Source organism: Formica exsecta, unplaced genomic scaffold (genome assembly GCF_003651465.1).
Source record: "Formica exsecta isolate Colony F162 unplaced genomic scaffold, ASM365146v1 scaffold363, whole genome shotgun sequence".
NCBI classification, from domain to species: domain Eukaryota; kingdom Metazoa; phylum Arthropoda; class Insecta; order Hymenoptera; family Formicidae; genus Formica; species Formica exsecta.
Window position 1 is genome coordinate 315,464 of NW_021850877.1, and position 15,406 is coordinate 330,869.

The following is a 15,406-nucleotide window of genomic DNA, read 5'->3' on the forward strand; positions in this document are numbered from 1 at the left end:
CGTGTGCACACGGATGGTGTTTTCGAACGCGCCCCTATGTATGACGTGTGACTACAGTGCCATCTGGAAAGAGTAAATTTGACAGGAAGAAGAGGGGAAGTTCAAACAAGCACTTTGTTTTTCTAAATTCGACGAAAGTAAGAATTGCAAAGAGTAAGTATAATTATTCTATTCACAGAGATGTGTAACTTCTTAAATTCTTATAATCTTCATTTATACTTATTGCAAATATGTAATTTTTGAATTTATAACATGGATGTTTATAATAGATCTGTAATAATAACCTCTTCAGTTTGTAAGATCCATCTTTTAAAGTATTGCTTACTCCAAGATGCACCTTTCAAAATATCATTATTAATTGTTCTTACCTACTTTAATTATTTTCAAGTTTTATTTTATTCACGTTTCAAAAATTAATTTAATAGCATGGTACGAAGCCGTACACCATCGCCAGGAAGACGAAGAGATCGATCTCGAGAACGAGATCGCGACAGGGATCGACGAAGGAGGCGGTCGCGAGAGAGAAGACGAAGGTACACTTGAAACAAAAAAAATTTATAACATTCATAAAAAAAATATATTTTCCAATTATTTATAGATCTGTAGAACGAGACAGAGCGAAGTCAAGGGACAGAGATAGGGAACGTGAACGTGAAAGAGACAGACATAGAAGATCGTATACTAGATCCAGATCGAGAGAACGTGATAGATCAAAACATAGATCAAAACCGAAACCTTCGACAAATGAACGACCCATTATCACAGGTATTTGATTATTCACTTAACATATATTTGAAAAACAGTACTTTGCTATGCGATCTGTTTGAATTAAAGAAATCTATAAAATTATAAATTTGGATTATTAAGAGAAGTATATTCATTAAGATACTATAGAGTTATGTTATATATTGTAGAAGCGGACCTTCAAGGCAAGACTCCGGAAGAACAAGAGATGATGAGAATAATGGGATTTTGCGATTTTGACACTACTAAAGGCAAAAAGGTGGATGGAAACGATGTAGGTGCTGTTCATGTTATTTTGAAAAGAAAATACAGGCAGTACATGAACAGAAAGGGTGGATTTAACAGACCTCTAGACTTTGTCGCATAATCCCTAATACAGTTTTAAGCGACAACCATCTTATGAAATAGAGTGACACCATAAACTTTTTGAAGAGAAGAGAATATAAATGAGATAAGACTATAATTCTATAATTAATGTGATAATTAACGAGTTATCATATTTAATAAATGCAACATTATGTATAATAACAAGATATTTATACTTAATAAATGTACTAATTATTTTATATTAATGACTGAAATATGTGTGTGTAGCTCAAGACCTGTATAAAAAAAACCTTATTAAATAATATCGCAAGAATATAATTTTATATATCAAAATAACTTGATTACATAAGACATATAATTCTAAGGCACTTATTGTTTTAGGATTTTTATGATTTTCTAGATCGTTTTGAAGGCGGTGATTTTATAGAAGTTTCCATAGATACATTCATAGATACATTATTTATTCTAGATTGTTTTGAAGTTTGTAATTCTGTAGACGATTCCATAGACATATTATTTATATCTGCATTAGATGCATTTTGACTACGACGAGAATTTTGTGTATCCAGCTGTTTTGAGAAAAATATAATATAAAACTTAATACCAAGACTTTAAAGAATATTGAGCTCTTTATATTCTTACCATGCTTACATTCATCTTCTCTAGTGCTTCTGTTAATTGCGTGTTCTTTATACGAAAATCTCGCGTTACACTATGCTTTATATAAGTCTCAAGTGGAACCTACAGTTAATGAACATGCATATATTATAATTGCTTTTATTAAGATAGATTCATATCTCTTTTTCACTATGCTACACATTAATTTCTTAAATACAATACTTACGCCAGTCTTTTTGTCAAGTGATAAAACTTCTTTGTGAAATTGTTCAATTTCATATATCACACAAGGTATAATCTTAGTCTCTTTTAAAATCTTATTTCTTCGCACATGTGAATCAGCTTTCGATTTTGATGCATTTTGAGTTTCCTACGTATACAATATATATAAATGTATATTTAATTTTTATTATATATAATGAGATTAAATTATACTTTTTACAGATAAATACCTCAGTATGTGTTATTAAATTATAAAATGCAGATTTTAATGGTTTACCGGCCGATTGAATTACTTGAATAAATCTGAAATTGCATAAAAATTAAATAAAATTAGATATATAAATATCACTATTTGTAATAATATACATGAAATCTGATATGTAAGAGTCTTACTTGACTGATTGAAACGCTGCGTTTTGCTTATTGGACTTTCCATAGAAATATTTTGTAAGATTGCTAAGTAAGTTATACAAAATCTGCAAGTTTTTGAACATAAAGTCTGTGGATGGTCCTGGTTTAATAGCGACATTAGCTAATGTATAAAGTATTTGTATAATATGCGACAATTGTCTACATAAACTGCGTTCTTGTGTTCTCAGCTTTTCTTGATCTGTATATTTGAGAGGGGAGAGAGCGAAATTTTTTGTATATTATTATATTATATCAAAGAATACATATGAAATCAAGTAATATCAAGGCGAAATTAAACATACGTGCTTCAAGATCTTCGCCAGGCGGACAGGCTATATTTTGCTCAGCCTTAAGCCGCATCAGTAACCAAGATACATTATCCAACTTCTCTTTTATTGAACTGTTTACCAAATTGTAAAGTTGTACCGCTGTATTTTCATGAATTATTCTCAATTTATTATTTTCTGATAGCTCAGCCTACATATAAATAATATCCAATAAAAAAGTTTTACATTCCCTCATATACAGTAACAATAAGATACATATTGCAAGAATATTATATATACTAATCATATATACCTGATCGATTTTACCCACTTTCTCGCACAATGCAAAAGAGATATCAATTAATAATTCACCGTATTCTTTATTACGTTCTTCTATATATAACAGAATTTGGAAAATAGTTAAAGAAGCTTGAGGATCCATATCTTCTAATTGTGTAAATTTCATCATCGAGACGAATACCTTATAAAACAGATGATAATTTTTTATATCCTATTCAATTTTAATTTATTAAGTGATTAAAAGATACTAACTTCATCAGCATTTGTTTCATGAAAGTTGATCTCTTGTGTCAGTTGATATATAATGTCCAACAATATGCCAAGTATCTTTTTGGAATTCTCTTCATGTTCTTCCTTTTCGCTAAAGAACGTCCGAAAACTTGCTCTTAAAGCAGCAATCATGTTCTCTAGTTGTGCATTAAGATTTTCCGATTGAGTTGGTCTAATAGCTGTAAAAAAATAATATTACATTTAATACATATAATATACATATACGAGAGAAAATACCCTTCTTTATAGATACTTTAGATACTTACGAATAATAACATTGAGAAATTGCGACAATTCAGAAGTGAAATACGTGCAAGTTAAGCAACATAATTCTTTGAAACATTCTAATGCTAATATAGTGCCTTGTTCGTCTTCATCGAGCACTTTTTTTAAATCCAATATAATGTAATCATACAATAATCTACATATTAAAAAAGATTTTAGAATTTACAAAAACATGAACATCTCATATATTTACAAATGTTTCTTACTTTCCAATGTCAAAGTAAATCTTCATGTGCTGTTCTTTATGTTTGCGTAAATTATATTCTGTCAAAAGTTTAACATTTTGTAAGATTTGCAGTAGTGTTCGCAAAATGTAATAGTAGAAATCAACATTCTCTATCAATACAGCTACTTGATCCGCAGTCGCCCAAGGAACGGATTTCCTATCATAATAAATTTATAATCAGATTTGTTGATTTGTATGTTATCGAAAGATACTTACAAATAGAAGAGCGATAGGCTCTTGTACACTGAAGACAGATCTAAAATGCTAGATAATAGCTTTATGTTTCTCAGTCGTCCAGCTGCTTTCTTTGCGGTCATATTATTCGTGTCATTTTGTGACTTTTTATTTTTGCCTTCTCCTTTTTTAGCCTTTGATACACGCTACAAGGATAAAAATAAATTTTATATTCAACTCTAAATATACACTATACTTTTATTATCTTTTATTTTATTATGTGTATGTATTATATACTTTTATTACCTTGGTACATTCTACTACTCGCATATATCCTTTAAATAGACTTTTAACACTCTGTGCGGTATCTGTACAGTTTACGGACCATGCGCCGATCCTAAATGATATGAGAGCTTCATAAATTTTAATTGTTAATAAAACATTTTGCAATTTTTCTTGGTTCTTGGTGCCAGAGTTAGTTAAATCAAGCTTATCCTCCTAATGAAAGAGAGAAAGAATAGTTAGAGATTAAATAATTAAAAATAATATTTCAAATTTTATTAAATTTATATAATCTTCTTTGTTAAACTTACCAAATTTAAATCTTCTATGTTAAGTTGCGACATTCGCCTGCATAGAGATTCCAAAATCACAGCCAGCTCATCTACAAGGGTTGATTTTACTAGAGCCGACTTGATGTAAATCTTTTGCAGTATAAATATTAATTCCGCGAGAGGTTCTTGCAATATAACTTCTTCCCCTTGTATAGCTGTACACAGTTCCAATTTAACCGGAACCAAAACATTCTCGTCCGTTTCAAAGAACATTTTAAAATGCGGTAGTAACATTTCCAATACATATTCCGCTATCTCGGTATTTGTCAATACGACTTCATATAAACCTAGGCAATCAAATAAAATTGATAATTTAATATTTAATATGAAACAAAAATGCGTAATAATCTTTCATTTTGTGTACCATTGTATAAATGTAATCGAACTTCACATTCATGAGTAAAACATCTTTTTAAAATGCCCAATATATCATAATATAAACTTCTATTGTAAGAAGATTTTGTTACTTGAGTGCCTCTCTCTAATGTTACCTGCAAAAAAAAGAATCTTATATAATAATTTTAAGCATTGTAAGTTCTGCAGTAATAATTAATAAATGTGAATTAGTAAAACCTGAGTGAGAATGGATGCAGAACTTGTGCCGGTCGACGATGAATTGTTAATGTACTGACTCGAGCTCATCGCGAGGCCGCTTAAAGAGTTCATCTTCAAATTCTTTAACATTTCTAAAATCCCACTGACTGCCATTTGTCGATTTGCCGTACCTTTTCTGTAGAGAATCTTCCTCAATGTTATGATCAGATGTTCTCTTATGGTGACTGAGACTTTTATTAATGAAAAGATTGCAGAAACAATGAAAATGGCAACCTCTCCGGGTATAAACGAGATTTGATCAAGAAAAGTTATCAGAGAATCTTGATGGTCCAACATAAGAACTGTTAACTTCTGGCACATGTATGCTAAACAATCTATAAATAAACAATCGACATTAGTGGCTGTTAATTCTTGCAAACTGCGATTAACATATTATATATTAAAATATCGGAATATTTAAAAATTATACCGGTATATTGAGAAATACATGATCCACCCGCGATTATCTTATCGAGCAACATTTGAAATACAGTCGCTACTGTTTCGTGATGTTTTCTCATGATCTTTTGAAGTACCTTTATACCAACTTGCCATAAATGATGTGCACCAGTTTTTGACTTATTCTCCACAGTCATAAGAACAAATGCAAGATCCACAAGCCCTTTCAGCACTAAATGGCGATCCCTGTCACTACACATTAAAAAAAAAAATTCGATATTAAATTATTTCTGACATATTTACACTGCACATTTACCTTGTGTTGATGACATTTCCCATTATAGTCATAATATTACAAGAATCGGAAATTAGCTTTCTCAACCACGCGCTATTCTTCCGTCTATCGTCGATTTCCTTTCGTTTGTTAATGATCATTCGTAGCATCTCGAAAACCTATAATGTATATATTAAGCTGATAACATTAAAAGAATAAGCATTAGAATGTAGGAAAATTAATGTATTGATTTATCACCTGATTCTCATCAATAGGAGCAACTGTGAGTAATACAGAGAGCATAAAAGGTTCTAATACAGCTTCAGGAACATGTATCACACTTTTGAAATATTTAATATAGTCTCTTATAAGCTGGTGATTCAATTGTGCCGCTTGATATATGTGATATAATACTGTACTTTCAATATCTTGGACTTCCTTGGGATTTATTATACCTGTGATTCAGCAATTAAAAATTAAAATTAATAAGATTAAAATAAAAACAGAGATGTGCATTAAATTAATTTTTGTAGATTTTAATAACTAAATTTTAATTTTTTTCGAGCTTTACATGTATTTCAAGTCACTATATATATTGAACCTCCTTACCTATAGTCTCAAAGGAGTCGATGCTTTCAGAATTAGCTTGCGAGAAATGTACTGTAAAATATCTTCGTAAGGCCTCCAAGAGAAGTTTACTGTCCTGATTAGTACATAATCTTAATGATTGATGCACGAAAGGAGGCACCTCCTCCAGAGGTATATTCTGCATTCTTGTGCAGAGCACTGTAATTACTGTAGTATGATCCTCCTTTTGTAAGCATATATCTCTTAAATAGAGAAAAGTCATCAATTTAGTTACTATAGGCACATTTATATTTATTTTATTTAAAAAAAAATCACAAATATATTACCTAAACATTTTTGTCAATGAAGGCATTATTTCTGTATTCCATGCACTATTGCATATATTGTTAACAATAATAGACTTATATTTAGAACCGGAAACTTCACCATTCATATAATTGATATATTTCTCTTCTTCCAATACTTCCAACAGAACAGGTAGTAGATCTTTCCAGCTGAAAATCAGTTTCTCATATAAATTTAATTAAGGATACGTAAGTCAACCTTTCATATACCTTCTAAAGTCGTCGTCATTATTGCGAATACTGGCAAGACAGAAATCTACTAGTTTAATTAAATGCAATTTTGGATAGGTAGGGAAGTCTTCTACTATTCGAGTTACAATATCGTTTGCATAACTAATTGAAACTTTGGCTTTGCCTAAAGCTTTCAAGGCAGATTCTACCAATTTAAGTCTCTTTGAATATAATTTTTCCGACTCTGAGCACACTTGCAAGATCTCATCCAATATCTTGGAAATGGCTGGATCGCAAATTTCGCTCGATATTAATTTCGTAAGCTGAAACAATTCAATAAAAGATCAACATTACTTCATATAAGTGCAAATGATAAAGTGCGCCTCGTGTTTCTGAAACTTCTTTACCTCTTCGGTAGACGTTTCCTGCACGAATTCGTGTAGTTGCTTTCGGTCCTTTTGATTAATCAAGCTATTAAGTTTTGCGCTCATCTTGATCATATGACATAAAGTGACAGTGCAATATCATATCTAACAAAAATCAGCAGATAAACGTTTCTCTTCTGATGTTCAACAATATTTCCCGCTCTTACGAATATGCGAATTTGCCAACTTTCTAGAATCTTTGTCGGAATATAAAAAGTTCCCTAGCCTCCGACAGCCAATCGGAGAGTCTGAAATTCAAATGGAGAATTTACACTGCAACTAATGGCCGACGTATGTACAAAGTCCGATATCCAATGGGAGAGTTTGTTTTCTAGGGACGAAAATGTCATCAGTTATAACTCGCGTTTTCTATTGGATATCGAAAGTGTATTATCGATATTATTAGTATTATTATTAGTTATGATTTATATAAGAAAAAATAGAAACATGGTAAATTATTGTTATATTTCTCAAAAGCTATTTTGCAGAGTTTTTTGAACACTGTTGTTGAGAAAGGTTTTTTTACGGAGAGAGTTTTCTGCGTTAGCCAATCAGAAACATCACAACAAGGACAGGTCTGTGATATGATTGTCTCTTTCTCAAAATTGCGCCGCTCCTTCTTTATGGCTCATTCCAGTATATATCTATAGTATGTACGGAGCATAGACATAGTATATCTAGACCGAGTGTTGAGGAGTGGGGGCCGATGCCCACGTAGAAAAGGACATACTCTGTTTCGTGCCCCTTGCGTTCTCTCTCGCTCGCACGTAGCATGACGAAAGAGAGCGCTATGCTCTGTGCGAGCGAGAGAGAACGCAAGGGGCACGAAACAGAGTACGTCCTTTTCTACGTGGGCATCGGCCCCCACTCCTTAAATAAAGGCAAACGCTCGGTCTAGATATACTATGTCTATGGTACGGAGTTTAATAGCATGCATGTCTTACTTAAAAAATGGCGGATGACGATGTGAATGGAGATTCTGACGATGTACAGCAGGAAAAGTCTCAGAAAAAAGCAGCCAAGTATGATAGCGGCGCGGCGGATTTGGAGAAGGTGACCGATTATGCCGAGGAAAAGGAGATTTCATCCTCCGATGGATTTTCTTGTGTAAGCATGGGTCATTGTTTACACGTGCATCACGATCCTCGATCGTACGTTTACGTTTACGTTTTTTTCATAAATTCAAAGTGCGAATGAATACAATGAAACAATTTTCCAAAGTCATTACATCTTTATGCAGCGGAGCTATACACCTTAAAAAAAAAAAAAAGAATTCTAGATCAGAAATATTGTCTCAGATAATTTAAGGTGTAACTTATTCTTTCTACTTATGTACTTCGTATTGTTTAGTTTTGTTTTTACATGTACCAACTTTTAATTTTGTTTTTCACATTAAAAATGTCTAACAGGCTCTCAGTATAATCGGTGATCGTCGAAATAAGGAAGCCGCAGAAAAGAAGGCCAAAGAGAAGGAACTGCTCAAAGTATCTATAAAAAAGGAAGATGTTGATTTAATTGTAAGTATAAAACTATTATACATATTCTCTGCTTGATTATTGGAAATTCAAACAAACTAAAAAAACTTATCTTTATTTCAGATGAAAGAGATGGAGATTAGTCGAGTTTTAGCCGAACAGACACTCAGGGAACACAGAGGAGATATTGTAGACGCATTAGTAACATTAACTAATTGATATTGTATAGAATGTAGAATATTCCGACATACAAAACTCTAAATTCTATTGTAAATTATACAATCAGATTTTGATTAGAAACCTTTGATTAATGTTTTCATTCTCATTTGCCTTTATGAAGAAATTTCTCTACTATATCTATAAAAAAATAAGTAAATAAATAGATACATTTATATATTCATTTATACATTTATAGAGAATATTTATTAAAGGTAATATTTACCAAAATTTAATGTGGCAATATTAATGGGACAAGTGATTTTGTGATTATCAATATAAGGAAATACCTATTCCTCTTTGAAACCCCTGATTACGTATGTTATCAGACATCCATATTGATAAGATTAATAGTACGAGCATAAATATCATACTTTAAACAGTACAGAGTCAGAAGTATATTTGTATTTGAAGTGGCCATTTGTTTTATCTTAATATGTTTCCGCTTGTGAAAGTACTTTTTTGTCCATAGTGGCATTGTTTTGCATAATCAACTATAGCAAATTGTAATTAATTATAAATTATGCTGAGTGTAAGCGATATTTGGATAATCTAAATGGCTGCTCGTTCATCTATATACAAATATGATGTGATGAAGGTGTTATTATTGGGATATTTATATTTTTATATTGCATATATATGTCCAGCAAAGAGTTCAGGTATGTAACAATTCTTATGTTTTTATATATAGAGTGTATATATTCTTTTTAATTTTTCTGTCACTAATATACGACAACAGTGTGAATGAATTATTATACAGATCAATGTGGAAAATATTATTGACTTTTTAACAGAATATTTCTAAAATATAAAAAATATTTCTTATTTTCACAGATTTAGATACTTCCTGGGAGATTAGTTTGGAGAATTGTAGTGCATATAACATCAAATTGAAAACGTGTACTTGCTGGAAGAATTACCTTGGTGAGTTTACATCAAAACTTTTGCACGTATTTTTTTAATCTTTTTAAATATCTATATTGCATTGCTTTACTTTCTTCTTGCTTTTTGCAGACAGATGTGTAATCTGTTGTTCTGGCATTTCATGCTGTTCCTGCTATGATTGTACTTTGTGTTGGTAAGAGTGTCTTGCACACTCATATGTTACAATGCCTCTTATCTTTTATGAATAACAGGATCAATTTTTCTAGGAAGCGAAAATTTTTATTTCAGGGAAATGCAACAGCGATTCACAACAATAACGCAGATGAGTATTTTCATGTTGTTCGGGTTTGGTCTCATCGGCTTAATCTTAATTTACTGCAAAATATGCCATAGGTATGAACGCGTCCGATAAATTCGCTTTTCTGAATTTCTCGCGTTCTTGCTATCATATAAAACGCAATTATAATAAATTGTAATAAATTCATAATCACATAGTTGTAAATATAGCTTTGTCATCAAAATTCGGTATCTTTTCTTTTTTACTTTCGCATATTGATCTTAATTGATAGCGTTTTATCGATGGCATCAGAACAAAGAAGCATTATAATTGTATTGTTGAATCTTTTTAATATTCTAGTTATATTTACCAATATTATTTTATCAGTGATAAAATTTTTCTCACGTGTGTTTTATCCCATAGTTTCTGGGTGATCACAAATTTTGATTTTTCTCGTTAACCGTCAAAAATAAAAATCATTTTTACTAAAAAGTTAATTAATTCCGCAAGATAAAATATTTTAATATTTCCCGGATTTCCACAGGTCGAGGCAACGTACACGATCCATTGCATTACAAGAGGAGCGTGATACGCAATGCAGTACTATCGAAGACCTACGGGACAGACCACCTCCGTACAACGAAATGGCTTACAATGCTCCTCCTCTTTACACGTCTCCCTATAACAGGGTATATAAATTTTAATCCGTTTTTAATCCATTAATTGTGATAAAAATATGTGTATATGTGTGCACATTTTTGTGACTCACCACGATATGACGAAAGATAAACGTTAAAATGTTTCCTGATGATAAAATGACACATTTTTTACAGGCATCTATGCAGGAAGCTCCGCCGTCGTATCCAGGAACGCCGAAACTGCAAGAGAGATCCCAAGACACCAACGACCAATTCTCTTCAAGAAATTCCACGTTCGTTGCTTCTTCCATCGCTCAACACATTTAACGTAATATTTCTGTAGATATACATATAGATGATAATTCCCTATATATTTCTGTATAGATATGCTATTTTAATAAAAAATGTAGCCTGTAGATTCAACTCAAAAGAAATTTTCTACTCTTATCGTTTCGATGTAATCAGAAGCAGGATATAAATCGCGTGCGAAAAACACAGGTTGTTAAATTACATTGTCATTCTTTAAGTCTAAAATTTTTAAAAATTCAAATTTTTTTTTCCTTTTTTTTTGTCTGACATGATAAAAAATTGCGCAGTTCTTTTCTTACATCTCGAATAAAGGCACAATATCGCAACATTGTAGCAGTGAAGGGTGATGAAAATTACGCCCCACAATTATATAATGAAAATGTCATTTATTTGATGTGGTGCAATGACTTAAAGTAAAATGGAAAATGAATGTCTGTATGAGCTGGGTTTAATGAATGGCGCGCGCGTAACAATTTCTCGGAAATCAACCACTACCGCCGCCACCATTCATTGTTTTACAAAACAGCGCTTCGGATTTTTAAATGCAATATACAACGGAAGTATGTATTCGTGTATATATATGTGTGTATGTATCAGAGAGCGGGCGTGTGGTAGCGGCTGGTAGTAGCGAGTGGTGTGATCGATCGGTCGCCAACACGCGCCGGCTTTCATCATGATGAGGTAACACTTGTCTCTTACTTGTACTTAATAGTTTATCAAATTATATATCCAGTCATACATTCATATTATTCTTTTTTGTTGCGGTTCTTACACGCGAAATTGCGCCTACATCTGTGTTTTTTTTTTCTTTGATCTGTATTTTACGGATTTTGCTATTTTATTATCGAAATTTGCTTTTGCTTTCCATTTCTCTTTCTCTTTTTCTTTCTTCCCTAGGAAAAGATATTCACAACGTGATACGTGTATTCCACGAAAGAAATCGCCGCACAGTCCCAAAGATAGATACGAGAACGAGAGAATAGTCGCGAATTTTTAAAATATGAATGAGTAACGGCCGAAATCTGTTCCTTAAATTGCTACTATACTTATTTTCGTCTCTTATTTCTCTTGTCATTGAAGCCCTATTAAGACCTAAGACTCAAATTAAGAGATTGGAGTAGAAAAACAGTGGAAAAGTTCTCCTAACTAGATTTCCATCATCAATTCAATTTCTTTGATAGTCTTATTATTTGATGCTACAATGAATGTGTATACTTCCTAATCTGTATAAATTTTTTTATGTTATATTTAATTAAAGTATTGGTAGCGTGTTCAAGGAACATGAGTTTAGCGCAATCTGTAAAATCAAAATAAATTATATGCACATTAATTATTGTACAGTTTCGTAAAAGTATTGGATCCTTCTCGTATAGAAATTTGCATTCAGTTCTTATATAAAATACACAGCAGATATGTACAGTGTGTAAAAATCTTAAAATGGAAAGTGACGCGCTAGGTTTGGGACTGTCCGGATAACGACTCGCTTATTGTATTGTATTTTGTATAACAAGTAAATATTCACTGGCTGCCAGGATCGTCAGGGGAAATCTGTCTCTAAAAAGGATTGATTACACACAATTGCAGTAATTACAGTGGTCTTATCACAGAACATGTATGGCATTAATCGTCATCATTAATGTGTAAATGGTAATAAGCATTTCACATATTTAAAACTCGGTTTCTCTCGGTAAAGCTAAAAAGATCGGAGGATCAGGAAGCCAGTACTAAACGATTGATTATTATTTTTGCCTCTTGTGTGGTTGCCCATAATTCAGTTCATTGACCATATATAATTTTACAGCCCAATCAAATTAATGACACAAAAAAGAAAATTAAGAAAGACGAAAATTATCAACATCGCGTTGTATAAATTGATCAACGTTTATTTTCTATAATTCTTTTAACCTGATTTATTTTTTATTCTTCTCTCATCCATTTACAATTACCAACTTTAAATTGCGTATCGCGTAATGTTTCTAAAATAACGTAACGCAATCAGCGTGCGCACGGAAATGTATAATAGACATTCCCGCAATATTTAACATAGATTCGATAAATTATGGACAACCCTAAATTTAATAACATAATCATTAATAATAATAATAATAATAATAATAATAATAATAATTCGATTCTATCATTTCACTTACAGTATGCAATACTTCAGAAAACAAGACAAACTGTGCCTACCGACGTGGGATACGGGAGGGGAGAAGGGGATAGGAAATTGGAGTAGGGTTTATCGCCGCAAAAAGAGAGGAAGGGAAAGATATTTTTATACTTTTAGACAAAAAATATACAAAAATACACAGGGCACGGATTGCGTAGCGTTAATAGTAATAATAATAATAATAATAATAATAACCGTAGATATATATGTTTCAGAGAAAGAGATCATAAAAAAAGAACACTAACTAGAATGATTTCTCCGTCTTGGAAGAGTTTGAGACGCGCTAGAACTAAAAAAATCACTACTATCGGTAGAAACAAACAAAGTATCTAATTCTCTCCGTGCTGCTCGACGCGTCGAGCGAACGGCGCCACGGGGGCATCCCCCTTTGACCCATTCTTTTTTTTCTTTCTTTCGACAAAGGAACAAAATATTTAATCGTCTGGCCGACGTCTATCACAACTCCCTTCGTGCATCGCGCTTTGTTGTCGTTGCGGCAATTTATGGCGACGAGCCACGTGGAGAGAAACTCCTCGCCTCCTTGGTCCTCTCTGGTTATATACTCTTTAACATCTCGCGGGCGGCCGTATGCTTTCAGTTTGTTCGTTTATTGGTAACGGAAACGAAACAAAACCATGATGATGATGATGACACGTTCCTGGCGACACATCCCATTGTATCACTGAGAACTGATCGATTGGCATCGGCATTGGCATTGAAGAAGAATGAACGCGTTGTTGCTCGTTCATAGTGCTACGATGAAATCGACTCGCGCACAGGCCGGTCGAGAAGTTTGATACGTCTGCTGGTGGGATGTGAGGATGTGAGTGTGGGTGTGTAGATTTCCAGAGATGTCTCTCTCCTCTTCGACGCACGGCACTACTGATGTGATCGTATCATGCCGAATTCTCTTCACTACCGACACTCACTTGAACACAAGAGTCTGGGCACACGTATGGGAATGCGCTTTTTTAAACTCGCCCTCGACCGACCGGACGGACCAGACGGTTCTTCTCTTCCTCCCGTCGATCTCTGGACATTCTCAACCAAAGCTCGTAGACAGTCAGTTGGTTCTCGCGTTTTCGGAGTTGATTTTTTTCTTTTTTTTCTGTTTAGACCAGAGGGTGGCGCACTAGGAAACATTTATTTAGCACTACTATTATACTTCGTTATATCACTGTACACAAAGGTTCAAGAGGGATGTAAAAGTGGTGGGGGCGATGTGGAGGTCATGCCCTGGGTCAGCGGTGACTGCTTTCAGCTCTGTTTCACCCGTTTCCTGGGCGGTCCGACCGGTGGGATTTGCTGAGTTGCCAGCGCCCGGAAAGCTTCCGCTATTAAGTGCGGGTGGGAGTTTACCATGGACTTGAAACCTTGAGTATCCATCACGTCTGTCGCATGTCTGCAAGAAGCATTCGCGAGTGGATTAGAGATGGCCAAGATCCGTCGCGCGTGTGCATTCTTAGCACAGTTAAAAAATATAATTTTGATCCTTAAGGAGCAAAATTATCTCTTTTAGCCGATGATGAGCCAAAATATCACATTTTGCGACAAAATTTTCTTTCTCTGCAAAAACTTACGTATTAATGAAGTCTATCGCTTGCTCCTTGAGTTGAAGAGCGCTATGGAGATCGGCAAGTATGAGAATTTCGGCCGCGTTCTCGATGGCTAAACTCGTGCAAAGTGCTTCCTCGCACATCACTTTTAGCCTCTCTAGCGCATACTTGTCCGCTGCAGCCAACAGATCGTCCGCCATCTTTTCCAAATTAGCCGCTTTACCGGTATAGATAAATCGCAGCATTTCTCGTAATACCTCGTGGTCTACGTCGGTGATATCCACACGATTTTGCTTTCTCTCTTCCATTTCATGTTCAAACATTGCTGAGAAAACTGGACTTCGTGCTGCAAATAAATCAAACTTTGTTTTAGAGACATCAATTTATTCATAATTTTATTCGGTTAGAAAAAGTTCTCTTTTCTTTCATTTATTCAGTAAAAGATTCTCATTTTGTATATCATCGTTTTACATTTAGCATAATAGCATAAGAGTTTCTCAATAGAGCGAAGTCTCACCTGCGAGAATCGCCTTGTGCGCGTGAAACTCTCTTCCACAGACAGTGAGCGTTACATCGCTAAATTTTTGGTTCTCAAATAGCAACCCGAGATCATCGGGCAATCGGCATT

General features: G+C 33.5%; 5 protein-coding genes across 7 annotated transcripts in view; 3 read left to right on the forward strand and 2 right to left on the reverse strand.

Moving 5' to 3' along the window:
- The first annotated feature begins 27 nt into the window (after positions 1–27).
- On the forward strand, positions 28–1,381 carry LOC115238989 (U4/U6.U5 small nuclear ribonucleoprotein 27 kDa protein). Its single transcript, XM_029813258.1, has 4 exons — positions 28–153; positions 426–533; positions 599–765; positions 915–1,381. Exons 2-4 carry the CDS (start codon positions 427–429, stop codon positions 1,109–1,111), a joined length of 471 nt encoding a protein of 156 aa, XP_029669118.1. The 5' UTR covers positions 28–153; position 426; the 3' UTR covers positions 1,112–1,381.
- LOC115238983 (Fanconi anemia group I protein) lies at positions 1,213–7,486 on the reverse strand. 2 transcript variants are annotated; one of them, XM_029813241.1, is made up of 22 exons: positions 7,235–7,483; positions 6,867–7,150; positions 6,639–6,806; positions 6,334–6,554; positions 5,983–6,179; positions 5,767–5,903; positions 5,482–5,702; positions 5,031–5,386; positions 4,822–4,948; positions 4,437–4,744; positions 4,150–4,341; positions 3,886–4,049; positions 3,650–3,826; positions 3,425–3,579; positions 3,141–3,337; positions 2,902–3,069; positions 2,625–2,799; positions 2,305–2,521; positions 2,142–2,214; positions 1,916–2,059; positions 1,714–1,812; positions 1,213–1,640 (listed from the first exon to the last, which is right to left on the reverse strand). In XM_029813241.1, the coding sequence occupies exons 1-22, from the start codon at positions 7,325–7,327 to the stop codon at positions 1,458–1,460; spliced, it is 4,056 nt and encodes a 1,351-aa protein (XP_029669101.1). In that variant the 5' UTR covers positions 7,328–7,483; the 3' UTR covers positions 1,213–1,457. The 2 variants fall into 2 exon arrangements, with proteins under 2 accessions (XP_029669101.1, XP_029669102.1); XM_029813242.1 differs by having other exon boundaries at positions 1,429–1,640; positions 1,723–1,812; positions 7,235–7,486.
- Positions 7,487–8,163: 677 nt separating this feature from the next.
- LOC115239087 (huntingtin-interacting protein K) lies at positions 8,164–9,027 on the forward strand. Its single transcript, XM_029813432.1, has 3 exons — positions 8,164–8,359; positions 8,662–8,769; positions 8,851–9,027. Exons 1-3 carry the CDS (start codon positions 8,204–8,206, stop codon positions 8,944–8,946), a joined length of 360 nt encoding a protein of 119 aa, XP_029669292.1. The 5' UTR covers positions 8,164–8,203; the 3' UTR covers positions 8,947–9,027.
- Positions 9,028–9,479: 452 nt separating this feature from the next.
- On the forward strand, positions 9,480–12,150 carry LOC115239084. Of its 2 annotated transcripts, XM_029813430.1 has the most exons (6): positions 9,480–9,602; positions 9,778–9,867; positions 9,958–10,021; positions 10,117–10,221; positions 10,650–10,794; positions 10,939–12,150. In XM_029813430.1, exons 1-6 carry the CDS (start codon positions 9,500–9,502, stop codon positions 11,068–11,070), a joined length of 639 nt encoding a protein of 212 aa, XP_029669290.1. In that variant the 5' UTR covers positions 9,480–9,499; the 3' UTR covers positions 11,071–12,150. The 2 variants fall into 2 exon arrangements, with proteins under 2 accessions (XP_029669290.1, XP_029669291.1); XM_029813431.1 differs by lacking the exon at positions 9,958–10,021 and having other exon boundaries at positions 10,095–10,221.
- LOC115239088 (speckle-type POZ protein) overlaps positions 11,422–15,406 on the reverse strand; it is a 31,225-nt gene continuing 27,240 nt past the window's right edge. The window contains exons 7-9 of the mRNA XM_029813433.1: positions 15,296–15,406; positions 14,803–15,124; positions 11,422–14,624 (exon numbers count right to left, since the gene is read on the reverse strand). The exon at positions 15,296–15,406 is cut by the window's right edge and continues 5 nt beyond it. Coding sequence (XP_029669293.1) covers positions 14,480–14,624; positions 14,803–15,124; positions 15,296–15,406 — 578 coding nt within the window. The 3' untranslated portion in view covers positions 11,422–14,479. The remainder of the gene's footprint in view (positions 14,625–14,802; positions 15,125–15,295) is intronic.